The sequence below is a fragment of the Phoca vitulina genome, unplaced genomic scaffold, assembly GCF_004348235.1.
Source record: "Phoca vitulina isolate PV1807 unplaced genomic scaffold, GSC_HSeal_1.0 scaffold16, whole genome shotgun sequence".
Lineage (NCBI taxonomy): Eukaryota > Metazoa > Chordata > Mammalia > Carnivora > Phocidae > Phoca > Phoca vitulina.
In genome coordinates this window covers 20881335-20907231 of record NW_022589719.1, presented here as the reverse complement: position 1 = coordinate 20907231, position 25897 = coordinate 20881335, and the positions used below count along the sequence as shown (strand labels likewise).

The 25897-nt window shown below is 35.7% G+C and overlaps 1 protein-coding gene across 3 annotated transcripts in view; it reads right to left on the bottom strand.

Annotated features, from left to right (window-relative positions):
• TTC17 (tetratricopeptide repeat domain 17) overlaps nucleotides 1-25897 on the bottom strand; it is a 115899-nt gene that overhangs the window by 54790 nt on the left and 35212 nt on the right. For all 3 annotated transcript variants that reach the window (XM_032413934.1, XM_032413935.1, XM_032413936.1), the window contains exons 9-16: nucleotides 25059-25219; nucleotides 23319-23431; nucleotides 21173-21319; nucleotides 19159-19274; nucleotides 18837-19002; nucleotides 17523-17600; nucleotides 17162-17386; nucleotides 8726-8912 (exon numbers count right to left, since the gene is read on the bottom strand). In XM_032413934.1, the coding sequence (XP_032269825.1) occupies nucleotides 8726-8912; nucleotides 17162-17386; nucleotides 17523-17600; nucleotides 18837-19002; nucleotides 19159-19274; nucleotides 21173-21319; nucleotides 23319-23431; nucleotides 25059-25219 (1193 nt within the window). The remainder of the gene's footprint in view (nucleotides 1-8725; nucleotides 8913-17161; nucleotides 17387-17522; nucleotides 17601-18836; nucleotides 19003-19158; nucleotides 19275-21172; nucleotides 21320-23318; nucleotides 23432-25058; nucleotides 25220-25897) is intronic.

The following is a 25897-nucleotide window of genomic DNA, read 5'->3' as shown; positions in this document are numbered from 1 at the left end:
CATCACAGACAAGGCTGCACTGATTCAGTTCCAACAGACCACTGAGAGTGAATAAAATCACTCGCTCTGTGTATACCACGTGCTGAGGCTTGGAATACCCTCCTGATAAATGCCCTCTTGCTTCGCTCACCTGGCAAAATTTTCTATTTTATTTCAAACATAGTTACTTTTTCAGTATTTCTAACAGGTGAATTTAAAAAATCTTCCTTATTTGTATCCTATTATTAATACTTTCCTAAAAAATGTTTCTTGGGGCGCCGGGTGGCTCAGTCGTTAAGCGTCTGCCTTTGGCTCAGGTCACGATCCCTGGGTCCTGGGATCGAGTCCCGCATCGGGCTCCCTGCTCAGCGGGAGGCCTGCTTCTCCCTCTCCCACTCCCCCTGCTTGTGTTCCCTCTCTCGCTGTGTCTCTCTCTGTGTCAAATAAGTAAAATCTTTAAAAATAATAAAAATAAAAAATGTGTCTTGGTATCATTATCTACTTGCTTTAAAGTTATTTTAGTCACTGAGTGACAGGCTGAAACATGAGTTACAGTTTAGAAACTATGCCAATAGCTCTGAAAGTAAGAGCTCATTTTAACACTTCTATTATCCTCAGCTTTATTTTTGTTTTAGTGTAGCTATCTCCCCATTTGACAGAAAATACTTTTGATAAAATGAAGTCACCAATGACTTTCTAAATTGTTAAGCCCAGAGCATTCCACACTATTCATCTGCCAACTACGGCCGTGATTTTTCCGTAGGTACCAGCACCATTGTTTACATGTTTTTCTTTAAATGGATTCACTGTTTAATCTTAGATTATGTTAAAAGGGGAAATCAGTATCATTTTTCATAAATCACAGGTTTATACATTTTTATAGTTACACATTTTTCCTAATGCCCATCAGAATAAACCATAAGTATTAAAATTACTTTAAAATTTTTTTTAAAATACTAAAATTATTAAAAAATGTTAACCTAAGTACCACCTGAAAGCTGGTGCACCTCTAGTGATACCTGCACCATACTTAGGGAACCAACACAGAGCAGACTACTACTGATTCCTTCTTCCTTCTCAAACCCTCTGTTCTTCTGACCTTCAGGATCTAGCTCCCCCTTGGCTTCCCAATACCCCTCCAACTCCTTCACTGGCTCTGCTCCTTAAATACTAGTATTTTCTAGGATTCCAACCTGGGCCTTTTCTTCTCACCTTGCACATTCTCTCTGACGACACCAGAGGCATCTCTAAATGAACATGTCTATCGCTGAACTTATTCTCCAGTCTTACATCAATGCATAAACGGTTTCTTTTCCATATTCTCTCTCTTAATTAGTGACATTGACATTTATGCAGTTACCAAAGTTAGAAACTTCTCTGGTCAACTCACATTCTGAGTCCACTGTTTTCAGCCTTTCCTGTCTCAACATTATCCACAACACCCTCTGCCTCTCTTCACTCTGATCTGAAACTGGCCTCTCTTTTCACTGAGAAGCAATCAAAAGTCCACATCTATACCTATATATTGTCCCTGCGCCTATCTCAAGACAACCCCTACCTTACATTTGTGCCTCAGATGCCATCCCCCTATCTATTCAAGAACTTTGCCTCTATAATTAGCTTCTTTCTTTTTTGCATCTTTAATTTCTCTTTCTTTACTGGATCAGTCCTATGCAAACATACTGCAAAATTTTCTATTTTTGGAACAAAATTTATCTTTAATCCCACATCCCTCGCTAACTTCCATCCCATTTTCTGCTTCTCACTATAGCAAAATTCTGTGAAACAGTTGCTAGCCATCTCCACAAATGTCCTTCACAACCCATTTCATACAAACTTTTAGAAGACTGCCAACAACCTCCATGTTCCTAAATCCAATGGCTTATTCTCTGTCCATCTAACTCAACGTCTTATGATGCATCCGTTTGGTGCAACAATAACGATACAATCGATCACTGCTCAAATCATTTTTTTCATTTCTGGGACAAAATACTTGCCTGATGTTCCTACTGTCTAGCTGGCTGTTCCTTTATTGTTCTTTCTCTTCTCAACCTCCTAATGTTGACTGGAATGTCCTAGTAATTCATCGTTGACCTACTTTCCTTTTTATACTAACCACTGAGGAAACTTCATCCAAGCTCATGATTTAAAACACCACTCCTAAGCCCATGGCTCACAGATTTTCATCTCTAGCCTGGGTCTCTTCTCTGACCATCAGGACACTCATATATCTAACTGCCTCCCTAACACTTGCACTGAAACATTTAATAAGCAATGCAAACTTAACATTTACAAAGCCAAACTTGTTTTTCTCCCTAAACTTGCTTCTCCCTCAGACTTTCCTATCTCATTTAACAGCACCAATGGTGATTACAAATCTCATTAAATAGCACCAGTTGCTCAGGTCCCAAATTTAGGAGTTACCCATGAACTCTCTTTCCTTCATTTCCCACATTTCCTCTGGTAGTGTCTTGCTGGTTCTATTTTCAAAAATGCACCCCAAATACAATGACGGCTTCTCACCTTCTCCTCCTTCACCTGGCTGGTCCAGCCCAATATTATCTTTCACCTATATTTTTGCAACAGCATCCTAATTGGTCTTCCTGCTTCTGCCCTTACCCTATCACAATCTATTTTCAATAGAGCAGCTAGAGGAAACCTGCTAATATGTAAATCAGATCATTTTTCTTATCTGCTCAAAACCTTCCAAATCATACATCTTTCTCTTGGAATAAAAGCCCAAATTATTAGAATGGTCTGCAAGGCAGTAAAGATATGGTTCTATCCTCCTCCCATTCATTTCTGTTTTCACCTCTTCTAAGTCCCCTGCAACCATACACGCCTTCTTGCTGTTCCTCGCAAAAGCATTTGCAACAACTATTCTCCCTGCCTGAAATGCTCTTATGCTATATGTCTGCATGGCCTAAACCCTCACCTCCTTCAAGTCTTTGCTCAAATGTCACTTTCTCAGTGAGGCCTCTTTGAACAATCCAGTTTGAATCTCATCTGACTTCCTGCTCTATTTTCCCTTTAGCACTATCTTCTAACATACTAAATAACTTCTTTATTATATTTATCATCTGCTCTCTGTTTCTCTCCACTAGAATGAAGCTCCATAAGACCTGGATTTTTTGTTTGTTTGTTTGGTTGGTTTCCAGTTCCTACAATAGTGCCTGGCAGACAAGAGGTAATAGTTGGATGAATGAATAACTAAGCCACACTCAGTTTCCTTTATTTAAAAGAAAACATTCTGTTGCTTTGGAAGGTTATATCCACCATCAAATTTTACTTTTTTCTTAAATATTATTTGGACGGGTTAACAATCTATAATAACTGGAGGATAGCTGTGGAAAGATCTCAGGCAGGGGCCAATAGGCTCATTCCTCAAAGGAAAAAAATTTCAAAAAGTTCACATCAAAAACCAGAATATATTTAAAAACTAAAATGAATAATCTTATATTTAATGTCTTTCAGAGGCTGAAGTGTAAAAAGCCACTGGCTATCCGAATTTCACTTACTGTCCTAAGTTCTTATGAAAACCGAAGGTAACCGTTCTGTTCATGAAAGCTAAACGCTGGGAATCCCAAAAGATAAATGCTACCTACTGAGCTAATAATGCAAGTACAGCCACCAGATCTGTGTACAGTCCCAGGCTATGTGGCAATCTAATGACGCAACATTCAGAGGAGACAAAGGTGACGAGCTAAACTGAAAGGGACTGTTTTAGGTGTGCCTTTAGGGTTATGACTGCCCCCCATAATCTAGTTCAGGTTCATGTTTTATACAGGGATGTATGTATCTCTTTTCAGTGATGACATAAAAAGTCAGTGATTATACCACTTTCACAAAAAATGTCTCAAGAATCCACAAGTATGAATTATTTTAATCATAGCAGTGGAATAGGTTATGACTCGTTGGGAGTAACAGAATTATGCACAGGAACCACACCAGCCTTGGAAGGCAGAGGACTCAGATTTCAGTCTCGGCTCCACCACCGAGTGACACTTGACTTGAGTAACTCATAATCTTTGCTTCTAAATTCATAAAAAGGGCTCTTTACTTATCCCCCCTCTACCACATAGATATTTGTCAAAGGATAATTTGTTAACCAAATAATTAAAGCCCTTTTTAGGAAAGAAATATAAAAATCTAAACACATTATATACAGAGTTACATTTGGCTTTGTTGCAGGATATGCTTGCATTTTAGGATTTTGAAACCTGTAGTAAATGAACCAAAGTTTTAATTCTTCTTACAGAAATAAACGGAGGGAAGCTAACTAGTAGCATATTAAAAATGCTATAAAAACTGGATCTTTAAGACTGTATCTTGTTTTTTAAAGCAGACATCTTCATTAATTTTTATGAAGAATGTCATAAAGCAAAGGTTCTTAACTGCAGGCAGCATATGCTGGACAGTCCACAGGAGGGCAGCAAAATGCAAGATTTCTTTTTCTTCAAAATCTAAACTCCAGGTAAAATTGTTTTCAGCTACAAGTTATAAATCTACAGAAATTAAGGTTGAAGAGCATAGACTAAAACCATAGGTAATGAACCAAATTATAAAAGAAGATATGATTTAGGTAAGTAAAATTATTAGGTAAATAAAATTATTAGGTAAAAGAAATTTTTTTCTCTAGTGGTGAAAGCCTTCACATACATATTATAGAAAAACCTGCATAAAATTCTAAGCATACCTAAATATTAAAGTCCGAGTTCTCCTGTACAACATTTATCCATCATTTCTAAAGATCTGGGTCAATATTTTTAAGTTGGCATGTGTCTTAGTGAATTATGAAAAGACCAGAGAAATACTGGGTTAGAAGCTTAATTATATTCAGCAAATACCAATGCCATTGTCAGTGGCATACCCGTAAGCATCTCCTGTAAATGAAGTCTAATAAATATGACCTGCCATTGGTCTGATGTTTTCTAACAAAAGAAAAAGAAAAAGAATACTGGATGAAAAATACTAAAAATAAAGTAAAACTATACATATCAGAGACATAATAATAAAATAATCTAGACTGATTAAATGGTAGAAAAATACCTTCACTAGATATAACTGATTTGCAAATTAGTGAAGTTGAAGGAAAAAGTACTTAGAAAATATTTTGGAGTAATAAATGCTTGGAAAATCCACTACATGTATTTCTGGACTTCTCTACAGGTTCACTATTTAATCATTCTGCTTATATTGTAATTAAAATTTATTTTCCATTTTTGGTCCTTAGTTATTACTTCATGAAGTTTTATTCTTTCTGACACCTTTATTCTTTCCAATTAAAAAGAAAAGTCCTTATTTTAGTGTTGAGCACTGAAAAGAACTTACTTATACTCGAAAGCACTGAGTTTATTTAACAGATTCCATTTTACTTTAAAAAGGGCCAAGTATGTTGTTACTGAAGAATGGGTTTGTTAAAGTGGCACATACAGTTCTATTTAAGTTAAATCAAATTGTAAAATAACAAACCAATAAATGTTGTAAAACAGCATGTATATCAAAACTGGTGTTCTCATTTTAATCAAAACTGAAAGTGCTAGCTTCCCTTTTAATAGTCAACTCAAGAGTAGACAATTTAAAAATCAATCTATTAAGTTTTCCTTCCCAGCATCCTTGAAATTGGGGTGGTGATATAAAACTACCTATAAAAGAGAAGAATTTATTAAAAGCTATTCAAAGGAGAGAGAAAGAGATGATGTCAAGTACTTGCTATATAAGAATATACACACCTAACACATGGCAGTCAATAAAAGTTTGGAAAAACTGTCAGGTAAGTAATTATGCATTGACACATTTTTCAGCTATAAAGCCTTTACAAGTGGAAACATTTTATAAGCATAGTGATTATGTATTTTTAAGTTGAATGAAGTTGCATTACCTGTGCAAACATTCCAAGAAACACACACTGAAAATGTGTGAAAAATTCCATGATTACATATGAAAAGCAATAAAATACTTGCTTATGTTAACACACTGCCTATGCCTACAATTTTAGCATTAAATTCATATTACCCAAGAGATTATACTGTTACAGTTGCTATAAAAATAGTTACTAACATGGATCTTTAAGGAAAATTTGTTGAAAACTAACAATAATGGTCAGAAAACTATTAAAGAAATGTTTTCTAAGAGTAATTAGCTATTTTTGATCTTGAAGAAAAGCTTATCTGTAAAGCTTTTAAATGGTAGCTTTTCAAACAGACTTTCATAAGAGAATGACTTAGGTTGGGATGGGGTGGGTAAGGGCAGCTGAAATTCTTCTCTAATAAAAATCAACATGAATTCCTTGATTACTATATGGAAAAAGAATCATAAGCCTTGTTGATATCTTGAAAACTTCATACTGTCATAATAAACACTTTAGACAATGTGTCAGACATGCAGGATAACTTATGAAGCTTATTTCAATATGCAAAAATGAAAAAGCAAAAGGCAGACAATCATCTGGAGGTACAGAAATGCCAATCATTATTCAGAGGTTTTTCTTTTTCCTCAACCATTTAGTAAAGCTCAGACATAGAGGAGATGAAACTGGGTTTTCAAATATAAGAAGTTCATGGTGCCTGTGGAGATACTTGTTGCTTTGAAGTTTCAGCTTTTCAAAGCTGGAACTCAGCAAAGCAACTGTGAATGTACAGGACTCCTGTGGAAACAGTAATGCAAAAACACTGTCAAAGAAAAAATCAATACAGAAATGAACTCAGTATTGTCAATGAAGTTGTAAACTTAGAAAATGCTATGGCATACATTTCCATCAGGGGGCACCAGTATTTAGCAGATAGTGGGATTCTCTCCTCAAGTAATTAACTGCAACATAAAAGGGGCTAAATTAAAAAAAAAATTATTAATGAGCTCTCTCTGAAACAACTAAAAAAAGTATTCCCTCTTCCCAAGTCAAATTATTTTCTTTTTTGTATTAGATCAAGTAATAATATCTGTGGGATACCTGGACAGCTAAATACTAAGATACTACAACTTTGTAAATTTGTTTCAGGTTATTAGTTTCCTGGGTTAGTTGAAATTATGCTCTGGGGAAAAAGTTCAAGACAACTGAATTCCTTCTCTTGACATGAGTGACATAAAATAATAATAAATTTCAAGAAACTGAAATCCTAAGCAAAAGCATGTAAAGTAATATTAACGAAAAGGCTTTTTAGAAGAGGATCACTATATACATACAAAACTCTTCTTTCCAATAACAGGAAAGAGGCGAGGAAGATGATAGCAGGTAAAAAATACAAGAGACTCTATAATAAAAGCAGCTCATTGAAAAAAGTGAAGTTCTGCTTACAAGGCTATTGTCAGGTAATCTAAGGAATTTAAGAGACCCCAACATATTTTCTGGAATTAAGTAAGAAGATAAAGATCCATAACTTGCTAACATAATAAAATAAAATTAAAAAAAAATCCATAACTTGCACCACTAAGGTCAAACTATTTTGTATTTATTACAAATTTCTAATGGCTTACTTTTATCCAACACCTATCATGTGATAAGGATCTTATTTAATCCTACCAACAAGTCTATGGGACAGATTTTCCCTTTCATTTTATAGATGAGGACAGAAGTTACTTTACAGGGATCAGATACACAGTAATGGCAGAACTAAGGCTCAAGCATGAGTCTGCAGGACTCTTTGCATCGCTGAACTACGCACTGTTTCATTGCTAACACATTGTCTTAGGCCTTCAGCATTCATGCAAGAACTCTAGTTTAGATCCTCTGTGGATCAGTACTGACCCACACTTGAGCTATGGAGTTATGCTGCTACTAGATTTTTGGTTTCTTCACTAAAAAATTGGGCTCTGAAACTTAAAAATGTAAACACTACTTACTGCTGGTCATTTCATTAAGATCTTAAGGTAGTCTAGTACAGTGAATCTGGAAAACCAGTTTGAGGGATTTTTTTTTCTTTAAGTGAAGGAGATGGACTGATAGTGCTCTGCTTGAATATTACAATCTGACCTGAACATTAACAAAGCACCCACAGTGTGTTCTACAACATCAAAGTTCTGAGGGTCCACATATATGTAAACCTCACCTCTCATAACTCAAATCAAACTTTTTTTATTCTTGTAGTGAAAGTTAAACAAGTAAACATAATGGACCCCTTATGGAATTCTAACTGATGAATTTATAATAGTTATAATAGTTCAGATAGATATTAACTCAAATATTTTTTTTACCCAGATGGACACATTTATGCACATTCATATATATGTATATATATGTACTGGTGGCTGTGGGAGAAAGTGGAAGAATGAAAGAAGATACCCCTTAATGTCAGGAGACTACTTTAAAGTAAGTGCAGTCAAGCTCTGGATCATCTTCACTGAAAGGCTAGGAGTATATTTCAGTGAATGAGGATCAAATCTTCAAATGCTTCAAATCTTATTGCAGATTATCTTTAGGGACAGAAAATATATCCTTTACCATTAATATTGGTCATTAAAAAACATCATAGATTTTGGGGTGAGAAAAAAATCTTACAGTCTATCAATCTCAGTTGAATCTACTTTAGTCAGCCTTTTTTCAACTAGGGTTCTAGGAGAGAATTAAGTACAATACCCTAAGGCATCTATATATAAGTAATGAATTAATTTCCTTCCTATGTATCTAGAATTATACTAGTGATGTAAAATCCCTGGGAAAAACTGAGAAAAATAATTTTCTGTGTTCTGTTGATCAGAATAGGAACCCTGGTTGAGCTCATTATTTTGCCAGCATTTAACAGCTGCTTACCACTGCAAACAGAAGAGGTGATGTTGTATAGAAAAGGATAAAACTGCATACAGCGTATCAATTTCAGGCTGTTTTCACATTCTGGGCATTTGGTAGTTAATTTCAAAGCCTGTCTAAAGGCCTCAAGTGCCCCACTGATATTCTTCAGAGCAAGATAAGCATTTCCCAGGCTCAAAAAGGTCAGGGGCTGAAAAGAAAAAGAAAAAAAAAATCAGAAAAATGTTAGTGAATTAATATTTCCTGAGAGTTACAAAACTTTTAAAGTATATGTCTTTTGGCTTCTTTTAGGTTATCCCATAAAAGTTAATGGCGAACTGTCCATTTTATCTACATCAGCCAATTCTACACTGTAACAGATATAAATTTATATTTTACCTTTTTACTAAAATAAAAAATAAATATACACTAGTCTTAAGTGTACAGCTCAATGAATTTTTATATGTGTATATATCCCTGTAACCACCTCTCATCTCAAGATATAAAACATTTAGAATGTTTCTAACACCCCAAAAGATTCCCTTGGGCAACCCAACCACAATCCCAGATGTAACCAGTGTTGTTATGTTCTATCACCATAAATTAGCTCTACCTGTTCTTAAATTTCATATAAATGTAATCAAACAGCATGTTCCCTTCCATGTATATATAAACTGTACCCTTTTGTAGATTCTTTCACTCAGTACAGTATCTAAGGTTTAAGAAACTGAATGTTTTTTGTGCATCAGTAATTTATTTTTTTTTTTTTAATTAATGTGTAATGTCTACCATGTGAATCCACACAGTTTGTTTATCCATTCTCCTACTGATACGCATTTGGACTGTTGCCAGTTTTGGGCTATTATGAATAAAGCTACTGTGAACATTCTTGCAACTATCTTTTGATAGACGTATTGCTCATTTTCCTTGGATATATACTCAGCAGTGGGTCTTAAGGCAGGCATATATTTAGTTTTATGAGATATAGTTTTTTTTTTTTTAAAGATTTTTATTTATTTGAGAGAAGAGAGTACGAGTGGGGGTAGGGGCAGGGGGAGGGAGAGGGATAAGCAGACTCTGAACTGAGCGTGGACCCCGAGGTGGGGCTCAATCTCATGACCCTGAGATCACAACCTGAGCCAAAACCACGAGTCGGATGCTTAACTGACTGTGCCACCAAAGCGTCCCACAACCAAAGAGTTTTCTAAAGTGGATGTACATATTTACACTCTTATCAGGAAGTATGAGAATCTATTGACTTAGGACTGTCAGTCTTTTAAATTAAGCTGTTTTAGTGAGATCATGAAGTAGCATCTCAATGTGGTTTTAATTTGTATTTCCTTGATTAGTAATGATGTTGAATATTTTGTCATGTGCTTATTGGCCATTTGGATATCATCATTTCTGAAGTGCCTATTGTTTTCCCCATTAAAAAAAAAAAGGTTGTCTTTTTCTTACTGATTTGAAGTTCTTTATATATGTACTAGATGTGGGACCTTTGTTGGAAATATTTATTGCAAATATTTTCTCCCAGTTTGGGGTTTGCCTTTTATTCTCTTACTGGTATCTCTGATAAATAGAAATTCTTAATTTTGATGATGTTCAGTTTACAGATATATACATGTGTATGTATATATAAAAATATTTATATATTTATATATTTATACAAATATATATTTTACAGTCAGTGCTTTTTTAAATCTTTGCCTACTATAACATCATGAAGACCTTCTCTTATTTTTTCATCAAGCTTTATTGTTTCATGTTTCACATTTTGGTACATGATCCACCTCAACTGTGTATGAAATTCGGGAGGAGTGAAGGTTCATTTCTTTTTCCATAGGGATATCCAAGTATTCTAGCACTACTTACTGAAAAACTAATAGGTGTCCCCACCCCCCTGAACTACTGGTGTGCCTTTGTCATAAATCAAGTGACTAAATATACAGGGCCGATTTCTAATTTTTCTATTGTGTTCTATTGATATGTTTGAGTATCCTTGTGCCAATACCATACTGACATAATTACAGCAAGTCTTGAAATCTAGTAATATAAGCCTCCCAACTGTTTTTTTCTCCCCCTCACCTGCAAATTTTCTGGCTATTCTAGATCCATTTCTGTGTAGATTTTAGAATCAACTTATCCATTTACACATACATATACATGCAATAGCTGGGAGTTCAGGATTAAATCTATAAATCAATTCTGGAGAGAACTTACATCTTTTTTTTTTAATTTAATTTAATTTTATTATGTTATTATGTTATGTTAGCCACCATCCATCATTAGTTTCTGATGTAGTGATCCACAATTCATTGTTTTCGTATAATACCCAGTGCTCCATACAATATGTGCCCTCCTTAATACCCATCAACGGGCTAACCCATCCCCCCACCGGGAACTTACATCTTAACAATACCGAACCTTCCAATCTATGAATATAATGTCTCTCCACTTATTTGGGTCTTCTTTGTCTTAGCAATATTTTGCAATGCAGTAGAGAAACCTTATATATCTTCCTTTAAATTTATTTCTAGATATCTGATTTTTTATGCTATTATAAATAGTTTTTGTTTCCTATTTTCCAATTGTTTGTTGAGACTTTTTATAAGCAGCCCGAAGTATTCAGTTTAGGTCATTTTAGTTGAAATACACCTATGCTTGGTAATTTGTATTTGCTTGTGTACAAACCATTTATTCTACACTTATTTTATCATTAAAAATATTTTAAAGGATCTAAGAATGTTTTATTTTCAAACTGTACAATATATCCCTATGAAAAGCAATACCTATAATTTATCCAACTACTAGCTTTTTTTTTTTTTTTTTCTTCCAACTACTTGCTTTTGATTCAGGCTGTTAGGTCATCCATAATATCTCACTATAACCAAGCCAAGGTATATAAAATATTCCAGATTACAGAGGCATAATCTAAGTAGCTCTCAGATTACATTTAAAATTTTACTTAGTGGTTTATACCCAGATGCAAAATTAAATCCCATATTTAGATTTCAAAGTGTCTTTATATTTTTACATAAGGAAACAAAATGTTTAGTCCTATGACCAGAATGATGGTTGTACAAATATCTTATATTGAGATAAACTAATTATTTTGGAAAAAAAATGAATTTTCATCAGTTCATCCAGAAAATAACTACTGAGTGTTTACCAATGTTTTAGATACCGGGGACACAGCAGAAAATAAGAAAGATAAGTCCCTGCCTTTGTAGATTTTTAGTCAAGCGTCACAAAACCATGGGGGTATCACCCAAGTATGAGAAGAACGTGATGGAGAAGAGTATAGCAGGGAAGAGACGTTAAGTAGACCAGGGTGGGTAACGGAGTGCCATTTTAAATAGTGTAGGAAGGGAAAGACTTACTGAGCTTACTGAGTAGTCAGTATTTTAAAGGATTTTTAAGGAGATGAAGTAAGATATCAAGAATCTTGGTGGAGTGAAGTATTCCAAACAGAGAGAATAGAAGGTGCAAAGGGGCTGAGGTGGGAGCATGCCCAGTATGTTCAAGGAACTGCAGAGGTAAGTGAGGCTAGAACAGAATGAGCAAAGGAATGATTTCACGGGGATGAGGTCAGAAAAGTAACAAGGTCATGTAGGACCTTCTACACTATGGAGAACCACTGAGGAAATTTGAACAGACAAATGACAACATCTGACTTTTTATAAGGATCTTACTGAGGGGACAAAGGCCAAAAGCAAAGAAGTTAGGCAGGAGGCTAATGAAATAATTCAGATAAAAGATAATGGTGTATTGGATCAGACAGCAGTGGAGATGATGATACACAGTACAATCCTGGGTGTATTTTGAAAATACCAGCAAGGTTAGTTAATAGACTGAATTTACCCTGAAAGAGGAAAAAAGGTATGAAGGATGGCTCCAAGTTTTTGTCCTGAGCTACTAGCTTTACGGTTTCCTGAAATAGGAAAGACAGAGAAGAAAAGACTGGAACAATGTAAAGGAGCTTAGTTTTGCTCTTTAGTTTTAAAGTATGTTTTAGACATCCACATGGAGATGGTCAAGTAAGCTGCTGGATAAAGGAGTCTGTAGTTCAGAGCAAAGGTGACAGGTGATTCAAGAGGGAAACACAGGGTTCTCAAGATGTGGTGCTGGAACAACTGGATGTCTATGTGATAGGAACTTTGATGAATGAACTTTGATCCCCACTCAACATTACAAAAAAAATTTAACTTGAAATGGATCACAAACCTACATGTAAAACCTAAAACTACAAATCATCTAGAAGACAACACAGGAAAATATTTTAATATATTTGAGTCAACTACGTAAAGACAAGTAATAGACAGCAAAACCAAAGCAGAACTAATTGTTTTCAAACTTCTTGTGAGGATACCTTAAATCTAACAATAAAAATCAAAAGAGAATAGATGGGCAAATTGAAGGGTATTTTTAAAAGATAAGATAAAAAGAGAAAATATTTTTTAATGTATGATGCAGTTAAAGATTTAGTATAAACAGTTTGTATAAAATAAAAAAACCCTAAATTCTAACAAAATGAGCAAAATGCATACACAAAGTTTTACTTTAAAAATACAATTAAAGGGATGCCTGGCTGGCTCATACTGTGGAGCATGTGGCTCTTGATCTCGGGATTGTAGGTTCAAGCCCTGCATTCAGTGTAGAGATTACTTAAAAAACAAAACAAAACAAATCTTTAGAAAAAATTAAATAAGAAAATAAAAACACAATTAAATGATAAAGAAATTTATAACACAGGAGTGAAATTTTTTAAAGTAAATTTGTTTTACAAATGTTAAGTCAGAGCCAGTGTGACATGGCCAAAGGGGGTGTGAGCTCTGTGGCCAATCTCCCGGAGTTCAAATAAATCCACGCTCTGACACTTTTGGTAAATCCCTTTGCCCGTATCTTTATCTATGAAATGGGTAAATCTTATCTCACAGGGTTGTTGTGAGGATTAAGTGAGTTATCACATGTAAAGTGATCAGTATGGTGCCTGGGTCTAGTAAACAACAATAAAAGTTAGCAGTTAGTTCAATTGCCCAATTCTGGTGAAGCTACAGATGAAATGAATACTTTCCAATCTAGATGACTGCAATATATATTGGCCCAAATCTTTTGGTAGATGTTTGGCATTTTGTATCAAAGCCATCAAAATACTCATTTGCTTAGTAATTCCACTGCTAGCAATCTTTCCTAAGAAAATTACCTGGAATGCAGAAAAAGCCTTATGCAGAAAACCATCAGTGATAAAAGGTAAGCACTATCAGCAACCTAAACATCCAACAACAGAGGAGTAAGCTGTGATATATAAATTCATAAGCAGCCATTATTGATGGCTAGTAAAACCTAGGTGGTAATAAAACTTTTTTATATGATAAGTTCTAAAGATCAACAGTGCAACAGTGCTACAACACTATGAAATATTTGAATAGAAGAAAAACTTACAGGAATTATTTCCAAATGTTGATAGTTGGGGGGAGGGTGCTGATTAAGGTGTATTTTTGTGGTATCTATTCTGATCCACTGATTTATCTTTTTATTATTATTGTAGCACCACGATATTTAACAACTGAAATTTTAGTGTAATTTTTTCAAATACAGAAAGGCAATTAATCTCTAAAGGAGCTCTTTTTTCTTCAGAAGAATACTGCCTCAATGCCTTGGCTGGTGGCAGTAGAAAGTGAAACAAGTATCGCGGGAATACAGCTGTGTTGAGCCTTCCCTTTGGGGGCCCAATCATCACATTCCATATATAGCATCTGTTCCCACTGTACCTGCACCTGGCCCATAGCAAACATTTGATAAATATTTGATATACTTTGGCACCAGGCCTGTTGTACAGTATAGCAATTATAAACGTTGGCTTAAAATCTACCTGTGAATTTGTGTATTTCAAGGGAAACTCTTAACAGGCAATATTTTCTTCTCATGCTTAAAAAATTAGTTCTGAGATATCACAAATAAACCTAAACCACTCATGCACACTTCTTTTAAAAGTTTTTTTGGAGAGGCGCCTGGGTGGCTCAGTCCATTGGGTGTCTGACTTCAGCTCAGGTCATGATCTCAGGGTCCTGTGATTGAGCCCTGTGTTGGGCTCCCCGTTTGGTGGGGAGCCTGCTTCTCCCTCTGCCTCTGCCCCTCCCCCTGCTTGTGCTCTTTCTCAAATAAATAAATAAAATCTTTGAAAAAAATAAGTAAAATAAAAAAACTTTTGGATATAAAACTTAGGAACATTTAAACACTAGGTATAAGAGCAATTTTTTTTTTTAAAGATTTTATTTATTTATTTGACAGAGAGAGAGTACAGGCAGGGGGAGCAGCAGGGAGAGAGAGAAGCAGGCTCCCACTGAGCAGAGAGCCTGACGTGGGGCTCGATCCCAGGACCCTGGGATCATGACATAAGCTGAAGGCAGACGCTTAACCGACTGAGCCACCCAGGCGCCCTGGGTATAAGAGCAATTTAATTGTATATTTATTAAACTGTATTTCATCAAACCTAAGATGTCATCAATTGTAACATGCATCGTTATTTCAGAGATGTTAAAATATTAAAAAAGAAGTTGTATCTTAGAAACTATGAACTAGAGTAATTAACTACACAGCGGTGATTAACTCCATGGGCTGCATGCGGGAGGTTCAGGGCACGAATATTAACCCATCTATCTATTCTTATCAATGCAACCTTTAAACTGTGTTCTGGCTTGGTTGGTATAAAGATACCTATAAATTAAAGTTGTAAAACAGTATAATATTAAGCAGTAGGCATACAGTGATGAGTAGATAAAGAAAGAACGAGATGTTTCAGACTGACATAAAAAAGTGGCAGTGTATTTTTAGCAGCTATGTCACTCTTACTTAAACATAAGTTCCTAAAAATAAATTAACTACCTAATTATAAATTTCACTCATTTAAAATAAAGAAATGACACAAAACAAGAGAACTACAGGCCAATATTTCTGATGAACATAGATGCAAATATCCTCAACAAAATACTAGCAAACTGAATCTAACAATACATTAACAAAAATCATTCAACACAATCAAATGTCATTTACTCCTGGGATACAAGGGTGGTTCAATATTCGCAAATCAATCGATGTGATACATGACATCAGTAAGAGAAAGGATAAAAACCGTATGATCACTTCAATAGACACTGAAAAAGCATGTGACAAAGTGCAACATCCATTCATGATAAAAGGCCTCAACAAAGTAGGTCTAGAGGAAACAAACCTCAACATAATAAAGGGCATATATGAAAAACCCACAGGAAACATCACCCTCAATGGGGAAAACCTGAGAGTTTTTCCCCTAACCTCAGGAATGAGACAAGGATGTCCATCTCACCACTTTTATTCGACATAGTACTGGAAGTCCTAGCCTCAGCAACCAGACAACAAAAAGAAATAAATGGAATCCAAATCAGTAAGGAAGAAGTAAAACTTTTACTATTTGCAGATGATGTGATGCCATATATAGAAAAGCCTAAAGACTCCACCAAAAAATTATTAAAACTGTTAAGTGAATTCAGTAAAATCATAGGATACAAAATCAATGTGCAGAAATCTGTTGTATTTGTATATACTAATAATGAAACAGCAGGAAGAGAAATTGAAAAAACAATCCCATTTACAACTGTACCAAAAATAATAAGATACCTAAGAATAAACCTAATTAAAGAGGTGAAAGACCTATACTCTGAAAACTGTAAAACACTGATGAAAGAAATTGAAGAGAACACAAACAAATGGAAAGACATTCCATATTCATGAATTGGAAGAAAAAATATTGTTAAAATGTCTATACTACCCAAAGTGATCTATACACTGAATACAGTCCCTATCAAAATACCAACAGCATTTTTTGCAGAACTAGAACAAAAAATCCTAAGATTAATATGGAACTACCAAAGACCTTGAATAGTGGAAACAAGCAAAGGAAAAAAAGAGAGAGAGAGACAAACCAAGAAACAGACTCTTAGCTATTGAGAACAAACTGATGGTTACCAGAAGAGAGGTGGGCAGAGGGATGGGTGAAAGAGGTGATGGGGATTAAGAAGGGCACTTACTGTGATGAGCACCAGGTGATGTATGGAAGAGTTGAATCACTATATTGTACACCTGAGACTAATATAACACTGTATGTTAACTACAGTGGAATTAAAATTAAAAAACAGAAATTAAATATATCTAAGAGAATCTGGGAGTAAAAACAGGAAGATACAGAAAAATGTCATTAGCATGATTCTACATTTGCACAAAGTAAGACAAATCAATATAAAAAATAAACACATCAAAAATAAGATAAAACTAAATCTGTTTTATACCATCTCAAAGTATGCAAACTCTACTCATAAAAATATGAGGTTTTTTTATGTCTTCCCCAGAAAAATACAAATTGTACCCTGGATTTGAGTTACCCCCACATAGTACATGGAGCTACAAAGAAACATAAAACCTCACCTCAGAGCTATTGATGGCCAAAGCTTGAAGCAGCAGCTTAGTGGCATCAAGATGGAGACCATAGTGAATCAAAAGGTTGGCCAAGTTCACAAGAGGAATGTCCTGGTATTGAAGTGGAGCCAAATTCAAAGCCCTCTGAAGACAAGCAATAGCAAAAGTGCTGTTTCCTACTGCTCTCCAGTAGAGTCCAGCTTCATTGAGTATCAGCCAGACGGGGGCATTTGGCTGAAAAACCCAAAATACCTCAGTTAATACAAGAATACAGTACTAGTTTTAACAAGGATTTTTAATGCATGCATTTTAACTTTTAATTACAATTACTAAGCATTTAAGTTTCAGATGTCTAAAGCAGGTGACTTACCTTATTAATAGCGTGAAATAAGAATGACCCAATTTCTTCTTCTGGGATAGTATAGTTATTAATACGGGAAAGCAAAATCTGAAAATATCAAAAGGAAGACTGACTCAATTGAAAATAACAGGGAAGACATTTGAAAGAATTCTATAGATAGCAGTCTTTACTTGAGCTCCTCAGGAACAGCTAATTTGAATAGATACTTATAATCATATATCTATATATATAAAACATGAGGTCATCAATATACCAACAGGTGTTGACCTGCTTACATGAATGCCCTAGTTTCCTCTAACTAAAACATGTTAAAAGATGTATATCACATATACTATTAAGGTGATATACCATACCCCATTAAAGTCAACCTAAGTATCTAAAATCAAATGAGAAATTATTCAAAAGACAACAGCACGTAATACCTGATGCAACAAAAATCTTCTATCTTTCCTAGCTGGAAAAACACTGGATCCTCAATTACGCTATGTTCTTGCAACATGTTTATAACTTTGAGCAACTCTAAGGTAGGGATCATGGTCTATTTATCTTTCCTAGCATTCCAAACAGTGCCTGGCACATAATGTTTTTCCCCTCAGTAAATGTTTGTTGACTGTAAGTAGTAACTGTTCATAGTTTTAAAATTAAATTTTAAAAAAGGTTGTTGTGATGGTCTGTTTTCTCTGCAAAAAAGTAATTTTTTCATTTGTATCTATGGAATGGTATCTAATGTAGAACAGTATGTAATATAGAATGTAGATACCATTCTAATGGAATCTAATGTAGAACTAAATTTCTAGTCAGTAATAAAACATTCCTAGTTACACATAACTAGTAGGAATTAAAGAACAAAGCATAATAGAACTTATCTATAGTATCTGTAAAGTAGTTATCAAATTCATACAAACTTCCAAGGACCTTATATATAAGGCCAAAGCAGGGTTGATAAGGCCAGGAAGAGAATCTTCAAGCTTTCAATTTATACAAACTCCTGGAGGCCTGGAGGATGCAAAGCTAAACTGAAGTGGTTAGAATGGCCTCCAGTAGATGAACTCTGCAAAGTAAACAGAGTTCTGTGTTGCTCCTCCCTGGGGCACTCTTATTAGAGAGAGTGCTTATGTGGTCTGTGTGAACAGCACACTTTTCTGGCAATCCTTCAATAGCATGAGTGTCTTCTTAATGATTCCACCAATTCTTGACCTCTGTTCTCAGTTTTAAAAACTTTAAGTTCAATAACTGCCTTCTATCAAATTTTTGTTCCACCTAAGAGGCTTGTGAAGTCACCCAGAATGGACGGCAATAAACACCAGCCTAAGTGAGCCTTACTTTTCGTGCATGGTCATCTGGCATTTTGGCTTTCAGATCCATGCGGACCTCTAATTCTTTGACTAAGTAGGACAGAGTCTGGCTTTTTCTGAAGTCAGTTATGGAACAGTCAGGGGTTTGGGCCTCTTCTTCTGAAGAATAATCATCACTGTTGAGTTCGTGGATCCTGGCACAAGAAAAAGGAACAAGATTCATATTTTCAAAGTTTGGGTGATTTCAAGATAAAGACTTAACCTTTCAAGTCCAAGGCTGGTGCTCTCAAAGAACTGCCAGATGACAATCATGCAGAATCAAGTGCTTTGCCAAATCCATCAGCACTTGCCTGAGTCCTTTGTTTTCTGGAGGCAGAAAATACGTTGGCAACTCCCCGCCAAGAGGGACTCTGGGATAGCTTTCTGCACAATCTGCTCTTTTAGGCCAAAGAATATGCTGTTTGTCCTAATAAAGAGAAAAAGTTCTCATAAATTTTCTTGGATTCAATATTTCAACATGTTAAATAAACTTTTAAAAGAACATAAATATACTAGGATAATTGAACAATTTAGTATTTTAAAATAATTGTAGATACTGTGGTAGACTCTATAATATTCCTTCTACTGAAGACTATTAGTCTAAGTCAGTAATTCTACCTGCTTTACCATAGACTGGTTCAGGGCTGGGCAGGCCTAAGTCAGCTGAGCCTAATGAGATACAAGGAGAGGCTTGCTTGGGGATTCTGGGAAAGAAAAGCCAGTCTTAGTCTCTTATGCCACATAGGAACAAAGAACATGTTGCTCCAAGTTGCTGCTACCGGCTGTCACCTCATGACCATGAGGAAGACAAGCTTTAGGATGAAACCAATACCGTGGATGGCAAATTGAAGAAAAGGAAAGAAATGGGTCACTGATGATATCATTGGCCCATTGAATCAACCAAACCCAAAGCTTGCTCTGATCTCTGGACTTTGTGTAATATGAAGCATATTTTCTTTTAAGCCAATTTGAAGTAAAGTTTACAATTTGTCCTGAAAGCATATATAAGTTTATAAAACTGGCACAGAAAACTACTTTTCCCTGAACTAAGACCTTTTCTTTGCCAATGCCAAAGTTTAACAATTGTTTTGATTTGTAAAATGTTCACTTTCCTAAATATAAATAACACACATCAGAGGCTTACTAAACTTAAATCGTGAAGCTATCAAACTTTGGGGAATTTATTTTACATAGAATTAAATCTAAGTGGCTATATTAATTCTGATTGAACAAAAACTCGATTAAATTCTAAAAATTTAATATTGAATAAAAAACACACGGTATCTGTCCTCATACCTTGGTATCCCCATGGGCTAACATACAATTATTTCTTAGCTAGCTCAGAAGTACATATTTATTGGGGCGCCTGGGTGGTTCAGTGGGTTGAACGTCTGCCTTCGGCTCAGGTCATGGTCCCAGGGTCCTGGGATCAAGCCCCGCATCGGGCTCCCTGCTCAGCAGGGAGCCTGCTTCTTCTCCCTCTCCCTCTGCCGCTCCCCTTGCTTGAGCTCGCTCTCTCTCTCTCAAATAAATAAAATCTTCAAAAAAAGAAATACATATTTATTAACTTATTATCTGTATCATCTGACAGAATGTAAGCTCCAGCAAAGAGCTTGTGTACTATATTCATAGTACCAGCCTGATGCACAGATGGGAGTTCAATAAAAGAAAGCTGATTAAAAAGTGGAATATAGCTGGCTCTTGAAGAGCACAGCTTTGAACTATGCAGGTCCACTTACACGTGGATTTTTTTAATAAATACAGTGCAGTACTATAAATGTATTTTTTCTTCCTCATGACTTTTTTAACATTTTCTTTTCTCTAGCTTACTTTATTGTAAGAATACAGTACATAATACCTACAACATAAAAAATACGTGCTAATATACTGTTTATGTTCTCAGTAAGGCTTCGGTCAATAGTAGGCTATTAGTAGTTAAGTTTTTGGGGAATCAAAAGTTATATGCAGATTTCTGACTGCATGGGGCTAGCCCCCATGTTGTTCAAAGGTCAACTGTATATACAAGCATATACTTAGGTCAAGTTTAGAAACTTTCTAGGGTTGGTAATTATACTCAGAGCTCAAAGTTTTAAACTAAAATCAGAGTGTCTATATGCCCCACTTGATTGGGCAGAAGACCTCAAGGCAGACCCTGTGTCTTGCTAATCTATGACCTAGCAGAATGCCTTCTGTTTAATATAAGTTGACTAAGTGTTTGCTGAACTAAGCTGAACAGTCACAGGGACCATATTATTCAATGAACATGAGGGCTAATGCTTTCAGAAATCTTGTCTGAAAAAACTGCATCATCCTCTATTAACTTACCCTATATGCATCAGAATCCCTGCCCCAGATCCAGAGAATGGAATGGGCTACGGGAGAAGACTTGACCAAATCACTGATATCACTCTGATTTGCCTGAACATCAAAATTCACAGACGTCATACTGGAGGTTGATGAATCCTCACCAAACTAGAAAATGAAAAGAAAAGTTGAATCAAATGGGAAGCAGAAAAGAAGTTGTGACTAAGATTTAATCCAACCCAAAACATCAGTGAATACTGAAACCCAGGAGGAAATCTGAAAGTAGGTCAGTAATAAAGCAATCAGATCTTCACATTTTCAGAACTAGGCCCCAACACTATTCTCTCAGAAAATGCACAGTTAGCAACTTTCAATCAACTATGCCATTGGAGTACAAGAAAAATGGCATGGATTCTTCCTTTCTTTACTGTCCCTCTACTTCCTTTCTGTGATTTAGTCTCTTTTAGGTTTAAAGGTGAGCTGATTCTCTAAGAGGTTTGGCTCATTATTGCCCTCCCCTATCTAGACTAAAATGATTGCTACTCTATAGAATTAGTGTGCTGTGGTAGAAGCAAGGGAACTTGAAAAAGGGCTCTCAGGAGTTTAATATAGCTATGACTTAGGCATCATAACTATTATACAATCAACTCAAATATAAATACAGCCTTCCTCCAAACCAAGGTAAATCAATGTTTGATATTCTTAGGGGATACCCCAATTCCTGTGTATTTCTAAAACCTTGTTGGATAAGAGAATGGGACCAGGATGGGAGGGAGTATAAAAGAATGGATTCTTTCACTATGTAACAGAGAGGCAACTTATGGATATTCAACACTGAAGCTACACTTTTACAGGGGAGTCTTCCAAATGGTCTTGAGACCATCATGATATCCAAGTTACCTTGGTTTCCATCTCTAACATTTGTAAATATTATTCCCTTTTTTCCCCCTTAAACTAATGCTTGGATTTAAGACAGGGAGCTATAGGGGCGACTGGGTGGCTCAGTCGGTTAAACATCTGCCTTTGGCTCAGGTCATGATCCGAGGGTCCTGGGATTGAGCCCCACATCAGGCTCCCTGCTCAGCCTGCTTCTCCCTCTCCCTCTGCTGCTCCCCTGCTCGTGCTCTCTTTCTCAAATAAATAAATAAAATCTTAAAAAAAAAAAAAGGGAGCTATAATCTCAGATGTTAAATCTGATCTCCTTTGACTGTGTTCGAAAACTAACATGGGATATTGCTAGAAACTAGTTGACAAAAATCGTGGGAAGCTTTTGGTCCCTATTACTACTTCTTCCCTAAATGGCCTCTTAATTTTTGCTTCTTTTTCTCAATGAGGTCTGGGTTTTTTCAGATTAAAGAGTACTAATTTTTCATGGTTTGTCCTCCTATAGAAGCTGTTCTGATCTATTAATTATCTTAACTGCTTATCTCTGGAAATCCCTGTATCTATGATTAAAGACATGATAGGTTTCAATAGGATATGATAAATTTTACTTTATTTCCAACATCCATTTGCATGATACTTGGAACTCTGGTTGTGCTTACTATCTGTATCAGCCCAATTAGATGCTCTCTGGTATCATTATAAATATGTATTATTTCTTCCCAACTAGTTAGCCTAGGATTGTATGCGTGTGTATGACTGCATGTATATGTATGGATATACACAGAGACAGAAAGAGAGAGAAAACATCCATGCATGTAGCAATAGTGCTTAATAAAAATTTTCTGTTGATAATGATCATTTTGTTAATGTTTTTAGTTGAAGCAACATAACTGGACTGATGACTTTAGGAAAAAGCATGGCTACTCTTTCCCAAATTTTAAATTACTGCTCTTACTCTAATAAGTTAAAAAGGAGATGAAGGCTTTGAGTTAAATACTAGTAACAGCCCAATATAGCTCTCATGGTAAAGGAGAAAAGAAAAAGACATATACAGCTAGTACTTGGGGGAACTGGAAATATCATGCATGAAGTAACTGAGAAATCTGACTATCTACGAAGTATTTACATAGATAGTCTATGAAATCTGACTTCATAAACATACTCAAAACCTTAAATTAGTCATGAATTTGGGGATCAAATATACAAGGAATCGAGGGGGGGAAAACAATTTTACTCTTAGATATGCAAAGTTATAAAAACTAGAAGAGACCAAGAAAAAGACCTGAACATAGTCCACATTTTCAAAAATATCTCCACGATGGTAGCGCACAGGTTGGTCCCACTGGCAATGTAAACTATGCTGCTGGTTGACTAGGCGGCATATCTGATGATTTCCTGGAATAAGAAAGGAAATTGCAATTGTTGAGAAAGATCAGCAATGCCAACATGATTTCATTTAGTTTCAGAGCCTGGCAGAGTACTACACAGGGGGTACTATAGAGGGAAACACTCATTAATGGTTAGCTAAATTAAATCATTCTAAAGAAGCCTCAGTTTCTCCACCTATAAAAAACAAAGGGGCTCCACTAAATCACCAAAATATTTTCTGGTAATTATATTCTATGACAGTAAAATCTATTGATTACATTGTTTTTAGAGACTTCTGCCATTTCTCTGGAGACAATCTGTTTTATATACTTCATAATTCTGTTTCAAAATTATATACAAGAGCCCTGGTTGTATTGTAGTTGCTCTAACTGTAGAGCAAGCAGTAAATAACCCCAAGAACTTAACATATTCTTTATATTCAAAATAGCAAAGAAAACATATTAGGTGGATTGTAAAATGGACTTTAAATGGTCACAGCTAAGGTTCAAAGACTTAAGAGGGTTTCCAGATCAATATATTTATCAAAGGAGAAGTCTATAATATACGGGATTCTATTAATTTATTCTTTGGTGTCAGCTGTTAGATCTACTCCGTTAGGGTTTTATCAGAAATGAAACATTCTGGATATAACCAAGTCACTGATATCCTGTCAACCCAAGTGCCCTTACACAGTGGTTCTATTTCTGGGTCATGGACTCTAAGAGATTTTAATAAAAACTATATGCCTTCTTCCCAGAAAAAAAATTGTGCACATACATATTACTGCATGTAATTTTGGGGAGGATTTCAGAACCACCTGAAACTAATCCATTGACCCAGGTTAAGAATTCTTGCTTGAGAAAAATTCTAGCCTAAAATCTTACTTCTAAAATAAAATATTTGTTTTTAAGGGAGGAAGAGAAGTAAGACAGCCTTATTGCCGGTGTTGGCGTGACAGTGTGGACGCTTTGCTTCAAGGGTGTGTCTGGCCTGTGTTTACTTGGTATGAGGCCATGTTACTCACATTGTGTTTTCAGACCAGCAGCAACAGACATTAAATAGGGACTTGTTAGAAATACAGAATCTCAGGTTCTACCTCAGACCTACTGATCACAATCTGCATTTTAACAAGGTCTCCAAGAGACTGGCATGCATACTAAATCAAAGTGGGCCGAACAACTGTTGTTAAGACTTCTAGGATCTAGGGCGCCTGGGTGGCTCAGTTGGTTAAGCGACTGCCTTCGGCTCAGGTCATGATCCCAGGGTCCTGGGATCGAGCCCCGCATCGGGCTCCCTGCTCAGCGGGAAGCCTGCTTCTCCCTCTCCCACTCCCCCTGCTTGTGTTCCCTCTTTCGCTGTGTGTCTCTCTCTCTGTCAATTAAATAAATAAATAAAATCTTTAAAAAAAAAAAAAGACTTCTAGGATCAAAAGATTTAATTTTTACTTTAAAATGTGAATTTAAAGAAACCTAGAGAGACCAAACCAGCTCCCCAGGCCTGCTGGTATACCCGCTATGATGACTTGATTTTAAGACGGAGGGAAGTCATAAGCACAACTTTATACTGCTTTAGGGCTACACAAAAGTTATGAAAGTAGAACATGCTAGAAATGAACTTCCTAACCTGTCTTTAATTATTTGGAATCAATACTCACCTAACTGTGCCTCTTTTGCCATCTGTGTCTCATGGATGATATTTCTTAAGATTTGCTCCTCCTGAATCAGCTTATGTTTTTCTAGGATCTCCTGCTGTCTCAGGTAGTGGTCATGCTGTTTTTGATATTCTTTCAACTCATTCAGTGTTCGCTGGAGGGATCTTAACATTTTTTAACACCAGAAAAAGTTACAGAGCTTTAAAACTGAATTTTTAAACCCACTTACTGCATAGATTTTTCTGGTCCTCAGCAATAATTGCTAGTTTTTTTTCTTTTAACATACAACCACTGTACCACAAGTTTAGAAATAATGGGGCAAAATAAATCTACTGTTTTATTAAAACTTAGAGGCAAAAAGAGGATGCAAAATTCTTCCCTTACATATGACTATCTTGACAGTAAATGGTGTGTTGGACTGTTCAGGTACCTAAAAGATACATAGCAACATAGTATAAATCTTGACATATTCAACAACTATTTCCCTCCATAAAGTCTGTGTTAGTTCCACAGACATTCAAAGCCACCTTCTCATCTTTTCTTTTGATTCTACGTAAAGACAAGGTTAAGACAAAGGGCCAACAGTACCTTGCTCTTGAACTCTAGCTCCTTGGGTTTGTGGATTTTGGAAAAAATCACAGAAACCTGGCTTAGAAAGAAATATTCTCTACTACCTGGTATCAATAAATCAGCTGCCTGATTATATTTAATCACAAAATCCTTTCTACCTATTACATTGTAACACATGGAGATTTAGGAGCCGTACAGATTGTGTATGAGAGAACCAATTTGCTCAGCCAGGACAAGTTCTGATCAGGTGTAAGAGAAGCCAGGTATAAACA